At 39.2% G+C, this 14,126-nt stretch overlaps 1 protein-coding gene across 1 annotated transcript; it reads right to left on the reverse strand.

Moving 5' to 3' along the window:
- Nucleotides 1-1,229: 1,229 nt before the first annotated feature.
- On the reverse strand, nucleotides 1,230-13,549 carry LOC112559625. Its single transcript, XM_025230961.1, has 12 exons — nucleotides 12,623-13,549; nucleotides 11,138-11,367; nucleotides 7,971-8,084; nucleotides 7,443-7,621; nucleotides 6,783-6,965; nucleotides 5,719-6,432; nucleotides 5,062-5,388; nucleotides 4,359-4,598; nucleotides 2,939-3,877; nucleotides 2,238-2,365; nucleotides 1,971-2,089; nucleotides 1,230-1,650 (listed from the first exon to the last, which is right to left on the reverse strand). Exons 1-12 carry the CDS (start codon nucleotides 12,640-12,642, stop codon nucleotides 1,385-1,387), a joined length of 3,459 nt encoding a protein of 1,152 aa, XP_025086746.1. The 5' UTR covers nucleotides 12,643-13,549; the 3' UTR covers nucleotides 1,230-1,384.
- Nucleotides 13,550-14,126: the final 577 nt, after the last annotated feature.

The following is a 14,126-nucleotide window of genomic DNA, read 5'->3' on the forward strand; positions in this document are numbered from 1 at the left end:
AAAGAGAGAAATCGAATTTATTAGAAAATGATATTAAACACATAATAAAAACCAATGGTTCCCCACTCATCGTCGTCGTCGTAGTCATCGTCGATAGTATCCATTATACAACAGCAGTGCGAGTAATTTTAGAAACAAAGTGCTCGAAAACACACACACACACACACGTACGTTGACACATAACTCATACAAATGCTTGCATACATTCATTAATTCTACAACAGCTAACAAAGCTAACAAAAGTCTAATGTGCATCAGGAAAATAGGATGTGTAAGCGTTAATATACAAAATGTTCTTTATTTAGTTAAACAATACATACAATTTAAACAGCATTTTTAATTTGCACCAGCTAGCATTAGGTAATTAAAACTTAACGATGAACCTAATTAATTTAAAAAAGCTAAGCTTAGTTAATTATTCTTTGAACAATTTTCTTTCTAAACAAATAAAACTGCATTAGCAACGTACGGCATGAAGATCACCGCAGAAAGGACTAAACTGATGACTGTGAAAATAGACATCAGAAACAAATTAGAATGAATAACAGACTTAATGACGAAATGTTAGAGACAGAGAGCAGGTTCCATTGTCTCAGACGTCGGTTCAGAACTGGAGGAGGTTCTCAAGATGCTGCAGACAACTGCAGCGTTCACCAGACCAAACCACATCTGGCCGACACCTTTCTCCACTCGTTATTATGTTTATGTGCTCTCTGGTCATCACAATCTTCATATTCATACGAGTCTCAGATCCTAACGAGATTCAAGCAAAAAAGAATACAGCTTTGTAGATTATTCGTATTTCCAAAGACGACATCACCAGTAAGACAATGAGGCAAAAGTTAGATAAAACATAATAAAATGAGGCAAATGACTGAGCAGGATATAAGAAAATGAGGAAATTATTTGGGGCAAACAAAAACTTGTCAACGCTGACAAGACTGAAGTCATTTGAGGTCATTTGGACTTAAGATGATCTATCAGTTCAGGGAGGTTAAGAAAACATGGGCTGACGACCTCATGGAGTGGACAAGTGGTTGGTAACATCGTCAGCTGCTTTGAAGACCAATCAGGGATTAGGGACATAGGATACTCCTTAGACTGGAGTCGAAAACACAATTCAGTGTTGGTTCGAGGCCTGCTGAATAAAAGCCCTCTGCCCCCCTCCAGCAACTGTCTTCTAAAAGAGGCACCTGATTTATCAGGGACGATAAAGGCGGCAAAAAAAGAAGGTTGGACTACATCTTCCACGTGTTTTTCCCTATCCACTGTGAACTACTCTCCTTCACCTTCCATAGGCTACTAGGCTGTGGTATTTCATACCTTTAACCGGTTTTAGGGGATAACAAAAAAATAAAAAAATACGTATCTCGGTCTTTATAATCTACTGACTTGGCGTAATGTATTCAGTTCGTCTTTTCTGCACTCTGTTACATGCTGCCGGTGGTGAATAACTCATCCTGGAATGACATGCAATTTTATCGTCAGCATCACGATTCAAGACACCATCACTGAGGTGACATTCCATGTTCCCGAGATCATCATAGTGGTCACATGGATCAGCCTCGCTTGAGCCATGATCTGACCTCTGCACGTTGGGGTCACAGTCTCCAGCACCTGGCTTGTACCGGAGGGTCCTGTCCCTCCTATCTGTAGATACGGAGTAAAACAAAAATGAAGCACATAGTTCTTTTAGTCAATTTTAATCGGGGGCAATTTTTACCTACTGACTTGGTAAGTTTCAATGCAAGCTCAGTTATATATGGGCGACTATTTCCTTTCCATTTTCGAGATAAAAGCCTATCAGCAGTTCAACAACACAGGCGTGAAGATAATTCACAAAAAAGTTTACGTTGTGAAGGCTTCATCTACTGAAAGAACTGGTAAATGTTTGTCCGTAAAGATATTACAAGAAAAAAATTTGAAACTGAAACACCATGACAAAAATCATAATTCCTAAGGATTCAAACCGTTTGCTTTCACACGTCGCCAGAGATGAATGACAAGGGCAAGAAGAACGATGACAGTGGCGGCAAAGGTAAGACTGACTCCCGAGATCACCGGTAAGGTGAGGTTATTGGTACTGTCGCTTGAAAAGAAAACAGAAATAGACTGTACATTTAGTACAATGTAGCACATCGATGTTGTCGAAGACCTGACAGACAAAACATTGTATGCAAATACAACTCTGTAGAATACAGTCGATGCATGGGTGACAAAGGAATAAACTGGAATACCTGTGGTGGTCTGACTTGTTGCACGCTCTGCACTCTGTTGGATTCGGACAGACTGATAAAAACGTACCGCCAGGCAGAGTTAGCTCCCTGTCGTTTAAGATGACTGATTGAGAATCTCCTGACCCAACCTGAATAAGTATGTAAGACGGTTATAGGAATCAGGCGTTAGTGACATATTAGTCAGAATGGAAATGATAACACAGCAAGTTTATCGAAACGAAGCACAGAAACCATACAAAGAGTACAATTGTAATAGTACAGCATACAGAATACAGTATACCTGTTCTCCTGTCTAGATGACAAAATACGACCTTTTCAATCTGATATCTAAATAATAAGTTTACAAGATTGTGAACTGTTGATATAGTCTTGGACGGTGTTTCAATAACCGACATTTTTTGTGAAAATATGATAAAGGTCTTTGGCATATCGGTTGATGTGTTTGTTGGTTTCACGACATTCAACGTCTAGGCGGACATTTATATCTATATAAGTGAGTGAGTGAGTGCTGAGGCCTGCCTGTGTAATGAAGTATTGAAATGGTATGGGATTGAGGCCAATCTATTGTATGCAATTTTTGCAAAATATTACATTTGTGGCTCGCACTTAAACTTTAAATTTCTGTTAGAAATTATTGAAAGCTGAGACCAGCACTGGCTGCAATACTGAATGAAGCTATGGGAACCGAGTTGAGAATGTACCTCTTTGTAGACCACTGCATCTACGGTCCTGTCGCGAGTGACCTGCAGGATCTTGAAGCCCACCAGCCCGTCTCCGTTGTCATCAAACACCTCCGTTCTTCTGCTCGTGTTGTTAATGTCCAGCTTAACTTTCTTCAAGACTTCGTAGAATTTTGTAGAACTGAAAGTGTCGCACAATTGCCGAGCAAGAGGTCCACATTGCTGGTTCAAGGACTGGTTGAAGCCAAGCACAAGGGCATACACGGCTTCAATGTGAAGTGAGGGATCGGGAGAACTGACATATTCAGCTGATATGTTCTTCAGACATGGTCCATTTTTTCCTTTCCTTTCAAAACTTTTTTCAAAGTAACAGTTTTTCTTGGTCTCCCAGAAATATCTTAGCCAAACATTGTTTGTTTGTGTGGGGTCCAGGGACCGGAAGTAGGTGTCAAAGGACGATACGAACTCATTTTCTAGAGAGAGAGCAAGCGAGCCTTCTAATTTGATCTTGCCTTGGATGAGGTCCTGCTGTCTGCCCCAAGAATTACTTGCAACGAACAGGAAGTTGTCGTCGTCAGTTAGTTCAGGCAGAATGGCGTCCATTAGTCTGGAAATTTCTGTTGATTGTAATATGATAATGACCAGCCGTGCAAAACTCTTTACTCGCAGCTTATCTTTGATCTTCTTAAAGGCGCTGACATCTACATCAGGACTTATCTCAATTTTCTGAGCGATGCAGATTTCGGTGAACTTCTGTTTCAGCGCTTCTTCCACCTCATGCACAAGTCCCTTTGCATACTCCAACGTTTGGTCGTAGATGATCTGGATGTAAGTAGAGTTCAGCTTCATGGCCACGTCCAGTAGGATCTTTGCCTGTATGTCATTTGCTGGCACCAGACGCACGAAGAAGGGGTAGACGCCTCTATCTTTGAGATAAGTAGAAGTGGAAGCAGCACTCACCTAAACCAAATTTAAGCATGAAATGAGAAAGGTACCGTATTTTATTGTGGGACTGTCAACCTGATATTATTATTTCTATTATTCCCCATAGAAAACCAAGAAAATTAAATTATCGAAATTAATGAAAAAAAAAAAAATTAGTCACTTGTAGAAAAACAGCAGAAATGTCAGAGAATAAATAATAGTCTGACAAAAAGTGCTAATGAAAAGAATTAAAATAAATTACTTGTATTTTTCCGTTGAAAAACCACTCAGAAGAAATGGATAAACAATGTAAAAAAATTGAGTTTATTTGAGTCAGCGTAAATGTTTCCTGAAATGATAGAGTGGCGAAGGAGGAACGAAATAAAAGTGGATTAAAAGTCTACCAATGTCTACTGCTCTCATGTTATCACTGAAAGAGACTGCCATACATTCTACAACTTTCGAGAGCAAGACACTATTAACTTTGTGTCTATTGTCGGAAAAACCAGTGACTGACCTGTACATTTTGTTGTCTGCCAATACTTTTAAGGGTGTCAGCAGCCGCCATACTCTCTCCGCTGTTTAGGGAGCCTACGTATCCCATAATATTAGGAAGTATAACACTACTGTTCATATTACTTTCGTCAGGCAGGAGCAGACGACCAGTGTGCAGGTCTAATAGTAGATGACGAACCCGAAGAGGACTACTGCAAGAGTTGATCACCAGGAGACCAATACTCCGGTTTGGCAAGATGTCCTTCAATACCATAGTAAATAATAATAATAATTCAGCAAGGGCTCTTGGGTTTCACTTTTAAATGTAGTTTTAGTTTGAAGAACCAAGAGAGAGAGAGAGAAGGGATACAGAGAGAGAGAGAGAGAGAGAGAGAGAGAGAGAGAGAGGGAGACAGAGAGAGAGAGAGGGGAGACAGAGAGAGAGAGATGATAAAGTCTGTTAAGAGACTAGCACTTTCTTGTAAGAACACGTGAGCGGTTCATCAAGAAACTTCAAAGAACTGCGTTTTGACCAAATTTGTTGCACAGTTGATGTTTTAGTACATGTTTCAAAACTCTCAACTCGAATACTTACAATAGATGTAAGGGCAATAACTGAGCCGTGAGTAACTCAAAACCACCAATCAGGATGCTCCAAAGTCTCAAGAAGCAGCAAAGGTACTGAAAGCTTAGAAAAAAAAAATTACCCCAGACAATTTCCTCACCTCAAACATTCCTTCCTTTTTGTTTATTTCTTTCACTGCAAAGACCAAGGACTCGGCTAAGTCCGCGCCTTCGAACGGTTTGATCTTCCCGCATGTCAGAGATGAGGAGAGGTTTTTCTCGTGTATGGGCAGAATGCCAACCACATAAAAATCTCCTTTGATGAAGAGGACGTCCTTAGACACGTCATCGACGCACTGAAGACAGTCGTGGTTGACGTCACACTGAGCGAGCGGTCTTTGTGACCAGGTCAAAGGTGAATCATCTTTACTGTAAAAGACTGTGTCAGACTCTCGGATCGAGAGTTTGTCGTCTGCGTATGTCGCTACCTGCAAAAAGGACAAGTGATGCTTGCAAGATCGACAGGACTGAAATGAACTGACAGCTAAGCTTTATAAAGATGCACCTTTTCCCGTCTTTCTTTGATGTAACAGTTTGTTAGATTATCACATCTGGCGAGTTTGTCTTAGATTTAATATTATAATTATTGTAATTAATGTAAAAAAATGTAATACGGGTTATACAGTTGTTCACTTGTCAATGTAATGGTTGCTGTCGAATGTTTAGACAACGATCGTTTTATGGATAATAAACGATAAAATATTTAACTTTGCATATATATTATTGAACAATATTATTATTTAAAGTAAATGCAATACCTGTTTGAAGATGTACTCTCTATCTTTTTCTAACTGAAAATTGTAGACAGCGTAGCTGACGGTCCCACTCAGTCTGAGGTCTCCCTTTTCATCAAATGCGACTGTCGCATTCCCAAATTCAGAAATCTCTGACCTGAACTCGCTGAGTGCAATGACTGAGTAATTTAGGGTTTGCATTAGGGAGGTACGATCTGATTTCAGTTTGATCAAATCTTGGCACAAGGAGGTATTTGAACCTGAACACCTTGCCGTGTGTTGCTTCAAGAAAGCTGCCAGGACTGCTACTGCTTTCAAGTGATACCCCGTGTACAGACTCACAGTCTTCTCCACGCTGTAGACATCCTGCCTTCTCCTATCCCAGCAGTCAGACAGTCTGAAGTCACACTGAGCCACCTGCTGAAACAATCCCTCCAGCCAAGGAATTCTTCTTGCATAATCATTGAAAAGTGTTTGATTTGTCCAAAGGTCGTTCCAAAATGACTGAAATTCGGGCAATGGGAAATAAGGAGGTGACGTCACGAGCGCCCCACGTGCGATGGACACGATTGTACCCGGGGTGGATTGTAAATTTGTCTGCTGAAGCCCCACAGCTTCCCCGAGGACAAGGCTGACGTCATGCTTGCAGTCACCCAGCTTCTCTATCAGCCTGCGCAGACTGGAGGAGCTTGCCACAATAACGATGCCGCTTACTAGGCCATTCTGAGGACTTGACAACTGTTGAACACAGTATAACTGAGTGACCAATTCATTTCAAAATCTCAAACCCGCTTAATGTGTTTCATTATATATATAAAATTGTTTCTCAAGTCTGTTTGCAAAGTTTCCTTACAAGCGTTAATTCGCTTATCATTGTTTTTTTCTTTGTGCTTCATTCATATTTAAATTAGTAATAAATATATATAAGTTTGAATAGTTCAGGATATACTTCTTTTTTACTTGTGTGTCGATAAATTTATTACGTATGATCACACAATTTTGAATTTTTTGGCATTATTAGAATCTTTCATTTCTCTCTCGCATTTGCGTTTTTTAATGATAATAAAATGAAGACATTGAAGACATACATTTCCAACAATTTCCAGGGCCACCTTGTCAAATGATGTGTCAGGCAGTTCTGCATATATGGGTACACAAATCCTCTTTTCCTTTACAAGTCGCCATAGTTCTTTTGCTACAGAACTTCCATAGCTGTCGTAGGCAATTGCAATATAATTCCATCCTAGCTGAACTAGTAGCTCTTCCAGCACCTGGCCAACAGATTTCACACTTCCTCTCGTCAATCTCTGAGGTGTATACTTTCGATCGAACCAACCACTTAAAGACCACAGTTAGAAAAGTATATTAGTAATCAGTAATACACTTCTTCCAAGCCTGTTTCACTTTCTGAAGAAGTACTGAATTTATTAAAAATACTGTTTGTTAAACAAGACCGACACATGTCATTTGGTAATTCCGTCTCAATCATTGCTGACTGTCTTTAATTTGGTAACTTTATTGTAAACCACATAAATGACATCCTAAAAGTGTGCTGGCATAGAAACTTTGTCACTTGATTTGATAATTCGACGACCACACCACTTGCACGCGCACGCTGTCTCTCTTCTCTCTCTCTTTATTGACAAGAGCACTGTCTGACAAAATAATACAACAGCAGTGGAACCTAATTTGAGTTGAGTACTATTGGGCAGAAAAACACATTTTGACTATTTCTTGTTGGATCCTACCTTGACTTGGGTGCTGTCGGATGGAACCACTCGAAAGAAGTTGGGGTAGAGATCGTTGTTGCTAAGCTCCATACCCGTGGCTGAGCCACTGATCTGCAAGAGTCGCTTGTTGTGAGGAAGAGAACTCAGCCATCTTGAAACAGGTTTTACATCTTCTGTCCTTTCTGGTCCTAGCAACCCTGAGAAAGCACGGTAGGTACCGGTTATTAACACACACATATATATATATACCCGCTCGGGTTTGTGTACAGATACGGTCTGCGTGCACATACTATGTTTACTTTCTAAGCACCACAAAAGCGCACAGACAAACAGACAAGTATTCTGAGGTGCTGGAGTACATTCTTTCCTTCTTTCCTTCCTTGACTGGTGCCGGTCGTTGCGGCAGCACATGGATAGAAGCGGCAGATGGCGACTATCTTGGGTGTGGGTGAGCAGTTAGTTCCCTTTTGTAAGTTCATCAACACTACCAACATAAAACTGAGTTTCATCAAGATTAGTAATATGTCTGAGATTCAAAAACATTACCAAACAAAACTGTAGTGGAACTAGCAGCATCTCCAACTCTGTAGTCGTTCATAAGTTTCAAAGCTCCATCTACCGATCTTTCAGAACTTGAGCATGTCCGGAAAACGTCGAAACCTTGCAGACAGTCACAGTATCATGAAGAAAAATAGAACGAGAATATATAATGTGAAGCTGTACCACAGAGAAAGAAATAAAGAAATATTAGTAGCCATTGTAGGACGAAAAAGCACTTTTTAGTAAGTAACCGGAAGTAAATTAGAAGAAAATATTGCTAATTTAGTCAAATTATTGATTCATTTAAATTTAAAGAATGTTTGATATACTTGAATATTGTTAATATTTCAGTTCACTAATTATATCTGTGACAAGAAATAAGACTTCCATCTTCTAATGTTTTTTTTTTAAATAAAAATTTCCTTTAAAAAGGCCAGACACCGGTCGAAAAATTGTCAAAAATTTTTCATTTTGGCCATTTTCAGATTACTTCATACTGTCAAAGTTCATATTTTGTTCTATTCACTCGCCAAGTGGTTTTTCATATAATAATCTAGAAATATGTCTATTTTGTCAATGAAAACATCTACTTCTATCCTATTTACTTTTCCCGAGCGCAGAATTAGCGAGAATAGAGAATGTTTGAGACATAGCAACACACCTCGCCACGTGGGCAACTGTGTCACATCGTATATCGGTCGAAAGGTCATGACATGAATTTTCAAACAAAGGCTGAGTCAAAACCCTTAGAAGGCCCCAAGCTATGATACAAGCTCTTTTCTAGACGACACAAAGGGTCGGAAACTTCCTTATATGGACGCATGCGTAACATACTTTGCATATAGCCAATCAGAATTCACTAATGCCGACCTAGACGGGGTCATAGGGCACACGAACACGCTTCGGCTGTGCTCGGGTATCCCACAAGGCAACTGTCATGGCCTCCGGATGTATAAACAAATGGCCAAATGGCGACAGCAAGTCAAAGCTAGTTCTGGGATATTTTCTTTTCTAAGACATTAACGTTGATATTAAATGTTCACTGTGCCTGTCAGACGCTCATTTCTTCTCACAATACCACGTGCAAAAAAAATAAAAACCACGTGGACATTCTTAGACCGTCGTAGCAGCTAAAAAACGTAACTTAGTGAACCGAATTCGGCTGTCGAAAACACCATCAGTCATGTGGTAAGCGAGCTGAAAATAAAGCGAAGTTTTCATTTCTGCTGCAAATCTCGGTAGTAATCAGGACTAGATGTGAACATTTACACATTTGAGTCAACTTGCAATGCTAGTTATTTATGTACTTTGTCAGGAATGTAGGGAAACAGAGCTTACATCATTTGCACAGAAAACAAAGGTTGGGTGGGGTTGGATGGTCTTACTCCAACCAAATGTAACAAACAGAATGTGAAGACAATTATGTATAGCATTCCTAACAAACAATGAAAACTGCTATCTAGTCAAGTTTGAAGCCATTCAGTGTCTAGAGAGCACATCATTGTCAGCCCCCTAAAAGGCCAGACAGCTATAGTGCTTTTCCCAGAAATCTTTGACAGAAAATAAGATACCCCCTAGCCACAAAAATCAACCATCTTTTAATCCATGTGACTACAGAGGTAATTCATAAAATAATCCTAGCATACAGAGGAACAGAACATGAGCAGCTGCTTAAATTCTGGTGCACCAGTGATGTATCTCTAGATTTCATGAATAGGTTATTCTTATTCCTATTTGCCCCCAGTGGAGCATAGGGCTGCAAGAATTGGTTATACTCCCCTATAAGCTTTTGAAATAATTTCTTTAATTGATGTTCATCCCATCACCCTGCAACTGAAGGCTAAGAAAGATGAGAGTGTTTCCTACTAATGCTGCTACTTCAGTAGATGCTCGCAAAAATTGGAAGCAATATATGTAACATCGCGCATCACTAAATGTTAGATAGCAAAAGACCAAAGATGGCAAAAACCATGAAGCTAGTGGACACTGAACTTTTATATAACTAACTAAACCTATAACTGTGTTGCTCAATGTTTGCAAACACCATTGTTTTTATTACTGTGTACATCTCTGAAGCCTGGTCAGCAGTTGGGTACACAACACAACCATGTTGACTTTTCTAAAAGTGAATAAAATAATTAATTTTATTAGTAATGTTAAAGTTATATGTAGTAATACATTGAAAGATGGTTATATTTTTCATTCAGCAGGTAAATTACATGAAAGGCTTAGATAAAACAAAGTTACTAAGCTTGATATTTCTGCTCGCGCTTTTTCCATTCATTGTTTTTGTTACAGTTTGTTTACTTAAAATCCCTATAACTTTATATTGACATGTGATACAGGCCTAAAATTTGAATGAAGTTTTCTACATACATATATAAACATTTCAGTGAGAGCTTTTTAAAAAATATTTAGTGGTTTAGTAGTTACTAAGCTTTCACTTTGTTTTCCTTCGCCTTTTCAGTTTCTTGTTTTAGTAAGCTTGTTTAGTTCAAAAGCTTATAACTTTATATTGGCATGTGATACAGGCCTAAAATTGGGTTGAAGTTTTCTTTATTCATATTTAAACAATTCTGTGAGAGCTTTTAAAAAAATATTGAGTAGTTTAGAAGTTACTAAGCTTTCAGTTTTTCTTTCCGCGATTTCTCAGTTTCTTGTTTTGGTTAGAGACTGTTTACTTCAAAAGCTTACTCCTTCTTTGTGACAAGAGATATAGATCTGCAATTTGGTTGAGCTTTTCTTCATATAAATTTAAACATTTGTAGGAGAGCTTTTCAAGAAATATTTAGTATTTTGGTAGTTATACCGTTTTAAATCAAAATTTCTTAAAATTTAACAGTGTTTTACAAAAAAAATCATAAAAAAAAACTAAGCCGATTTTGCAAAATCCCCTCCTACGTTTGTAGATCTTACTTTTAGGTAACTATTTCAAACAGAATTTTGAGTCTACTCACAAAATTGGCAAAGTTATAAGCTTTTTAAAATGTTTGTTTGGGCGCCATTTTGGATTGTTTCCATGGCAACCGATCGCGCGACGAGTGCAGTAAAACAATTTTTTGAAACTTCATTCAAAGGCTAAACAGCTGGTAAAAAAAAATCCGCGCTATCCCGTGAAACAAAAAACTTTTTTTTTCGACCGGTGAAACGTTTTCTGATGTAAAGCTGCAAACCTATCTTGAAGCCAGGAATGTAGTTCCTGTTGTTGAGGGATTGTAGAAACCACGTGACTGCGACGACTGCCTGGACCGATTCTGGAATGAATTTACCGCAGGCGCCATTTTCCAGCTCATTGACATCAAAGAGGCCGCCAAAAATGACGTCACCAGGAATAACTGTCCGCTGATCTTGGCAGGATGTTGACCGGAAGACAAGGACTAGTATCCCAGCAAACACCGTCAGGCTGAAGCAGGTCAAAATATTTTTTTTGCCAAGGATTCTTTTGTGGACGCGGTTTCCGAATGGAATAAATACCTTGTCATTCAGCTCTCGCGCTGGTCAGTAGGTCACGAAAGTTCACAGTCTATTTAAGATGCTAATCTTAATTACTCAGGGATTGATTAAGTACGAGAGAATATTCTGGGTGTCACTTAAGACGATAGTCAAGGGAAGAAAAGAGGCTACCGTTCTATGCCAGTGTTCTTCTGGTACCATGTGACTGTCGTAAGAACAGTGGACAGACAGACAGACAGACAGACAGACAGACAGACAGACAGACAGACAGACAGACAGACAGACAGACAGACAGACAGACAAACAATATGCTCCTGACACGCAGCTTTGTCCTTAGCTGTGTTTAGTCAGAGTCACCGAAGAATAAATGTGAAAACAAGTGGCACCAAGTACAGAACAGAGGATACAGCAGACGAAAAACCGGATTTTCCTCTCGTCAACGATGACTGAGAAGCAAGGAAACAGAAGGGTGTGGCAGGTGTCTCTGTATCGCAGGATTATGATATTCACACAGACTTGATGCAGTATCGTCTTTCAGAGATGCTTTGTAGTAATAACAAAGATAAGATGATAATAAGAGACAGCGAAACCAAACAAGGATGATGGAGAATGTCTCACAGACGTACAGCCGTGCAGACTGAAATAGAAAATAGAAGTTTGTGAAAGTAAATAGTAATAAGTAAAGGAACACGGGTATCCTCACATGTCCGTTAGGTCGAGACAACTTCTGTGTGACGTAATGCACGAAAGGACAACAATAATAATTTATAAACACAGACTAACGCTCACCCAACTAAAGCACAGAAATACAAATATGTACATTTATAGAAATTAAACAAAGAAAACTGATTACAACTATCACTGATACACATGCATATACATATAGATGAACAATCACCCGTTCTTAACTTTTTAAAATAATTGTTCCTGCTATTTTACCAAATCTCGCAGCATGTTAATCATATCAGAGATCCCAATATGGTTAATATCAATGGTCTTTAATCAAGACAACACATCTTCGTTAAAAAAATTTTCATACCGAAGTAAGCAAATGAACAAAAGGCTTAAGTATAGTCACTGATGTCTCACCGTCTATGTCCACTGACAATAGACATTTTATAAGGCAGTCTCAAAGCTACAATTATTTTGAACTGATGCATTCTCCTGTTACAATCAGAAATGCATATAGAAGAACATGTACTCACCATTTCAGTTTTCTACCCATTTATTTGCTAGTTTGATGCCGATTTGACAACTCTTCACCTGTGCTTTGACTAAACTGTACAATTAGCAGAAGTGTCAACATCAACTTCATCTGCCACTACAGTATTTTTAAGTGAGAAGAGTGAATGGATGTAACATTTTTCACCAGGACCTGAGTGTCTCGTGAGTGTTGATCAACTAACAAGATCACGACTTGTTTACAGGTGACAACATCTTTTTTCTGTTTCCGCCACAAGCTGAACACGTGATCCAACACGCATGCGAGCTCGGACAAAAGACTCCTATGGCAAGTTTTTCTCTTCTTTCCTTTAGACAAGGAAAGAAATGGAATACAACAAAAAACAAAAAAAAAAAAACAAAAACAAACAAACAAAAAACAGACTTTACCCTTCAACTTTGAGAACGATTGCTCTGAATAGTTTATGCATGCAAAAACCTTTATTTCGTTCATGTAAAATGTTGCAGTGCAGAATCTTAATTTGCAATCCTTCGTCTACCTCATATTATATAACCACCATTTTAAAAATAGAAAAGCTGTACACAACTAGACTAAACGTCAAGGATTTTTATTACAGACTTTAAAGTACCTTAGTTTTTTTTTTGTTTGAAAACTGGTGTCTCCAGCAGGTAGCACATGGGACTCCTACTGTTGGATAGGGTGGTGTGGTCGTGAAAGGGTTTTTCGCGGGATGTTCTATAATATGTTTAACAGTACAGGCAGCGTGAAACGACTTTGACTTGCTCCTACTGTTGTCTGAAAGAACTCTCCCAGCTGCTTGTTCACTGAGTTAACTAAACTGCTTCTTTCAGTTTTGACGACACGGGCTTTAAGCTTTAATCATCACAAGAGCTATTGTTCAACAGTTTCATTCAGTAATTTGTCCTTTTACTGGTACCGGATGTTGGTGGGGAATCCATGGACAGACGTAGCAGCTGACAAGACTCGCTTCTCTGACCTGTCTTGGGCGATGAGCAGGTCTTCTACAGGACGCCAGTCTACTCCTTGAGGTTCGTAAATCAGTTCTTTCTGTGGCCACCATGACATCGACCACCATCCAAGGTGAATGTCAGTGACTGAAGTCAATCTTCATGCCGGGTCTCATGGCCAAACCAGACCAGCTTATTCTGTTTGACTGCTGCAAGTAGGGGCTCCCGGTGTCCCTCAGGTGTGGCAACCGTGTTTTGTACCAAGTCATTTGTTTAATGTTTTATGCAGCCTTCTCAGGCACCTGTCGACAGGATCCTATCCATGTTGACGAGTAAAGTCTACGTTTTACATTCGCAAAGCAAGATCAGTACCACGAGGCACTTACACAGATTGTACTTCGAAGTAAACCTGATGTTCAGGCTGCGCCAGACTCAGTCCAGCATATTTACTTAAGCATAGAGCTTATGTTCGATTGCAGACCTCTAATTGTCTATTCTTGTGCAGAAATTTAATTTCCTTGGAGATCTCTAGTGGTTTATACAATTTCTGTTTCCCTG

This window comes from Pomacea canaliculata, linkage group LG3 (assembly GCF_003073045.1).
Source record: "Pomacea canaliculata isolate SZHN2017 linkage group LG3, ASM307304v1, whole genome shotgun sequence".
In the NCBI taxonomy this organism is placed as follows: Eukaryota; Metazoa; Mollusca; class Gastropoda; order Architaenioglossa; family Ampullariidae; genus Pomacea; species Pomacea canaliculata.

Excerpts from the sequence above, each read along its gene's own strand:
- LOC112559625 (XM_025230961.1), bottom strand. The coding sequence starts at position 12,642 with ATGGGTAGAAAACTGAAATG. Across the intron at positions 3,878-4,358 it reads GCAGACAACAAAATGTACAG|GTGAGTGCTGCTTCCACTTC; the intron begins GTCAGTCACTGG and ends AATTTGGTTTAG. Across the intron at positions 2,090-2,237 it reads AACAAGTCAGACCACCACAG|CGACAGTACCAATAACCTCA; the intron begins GTATTCCAGTTT and ends TTTCTTTTCAAG.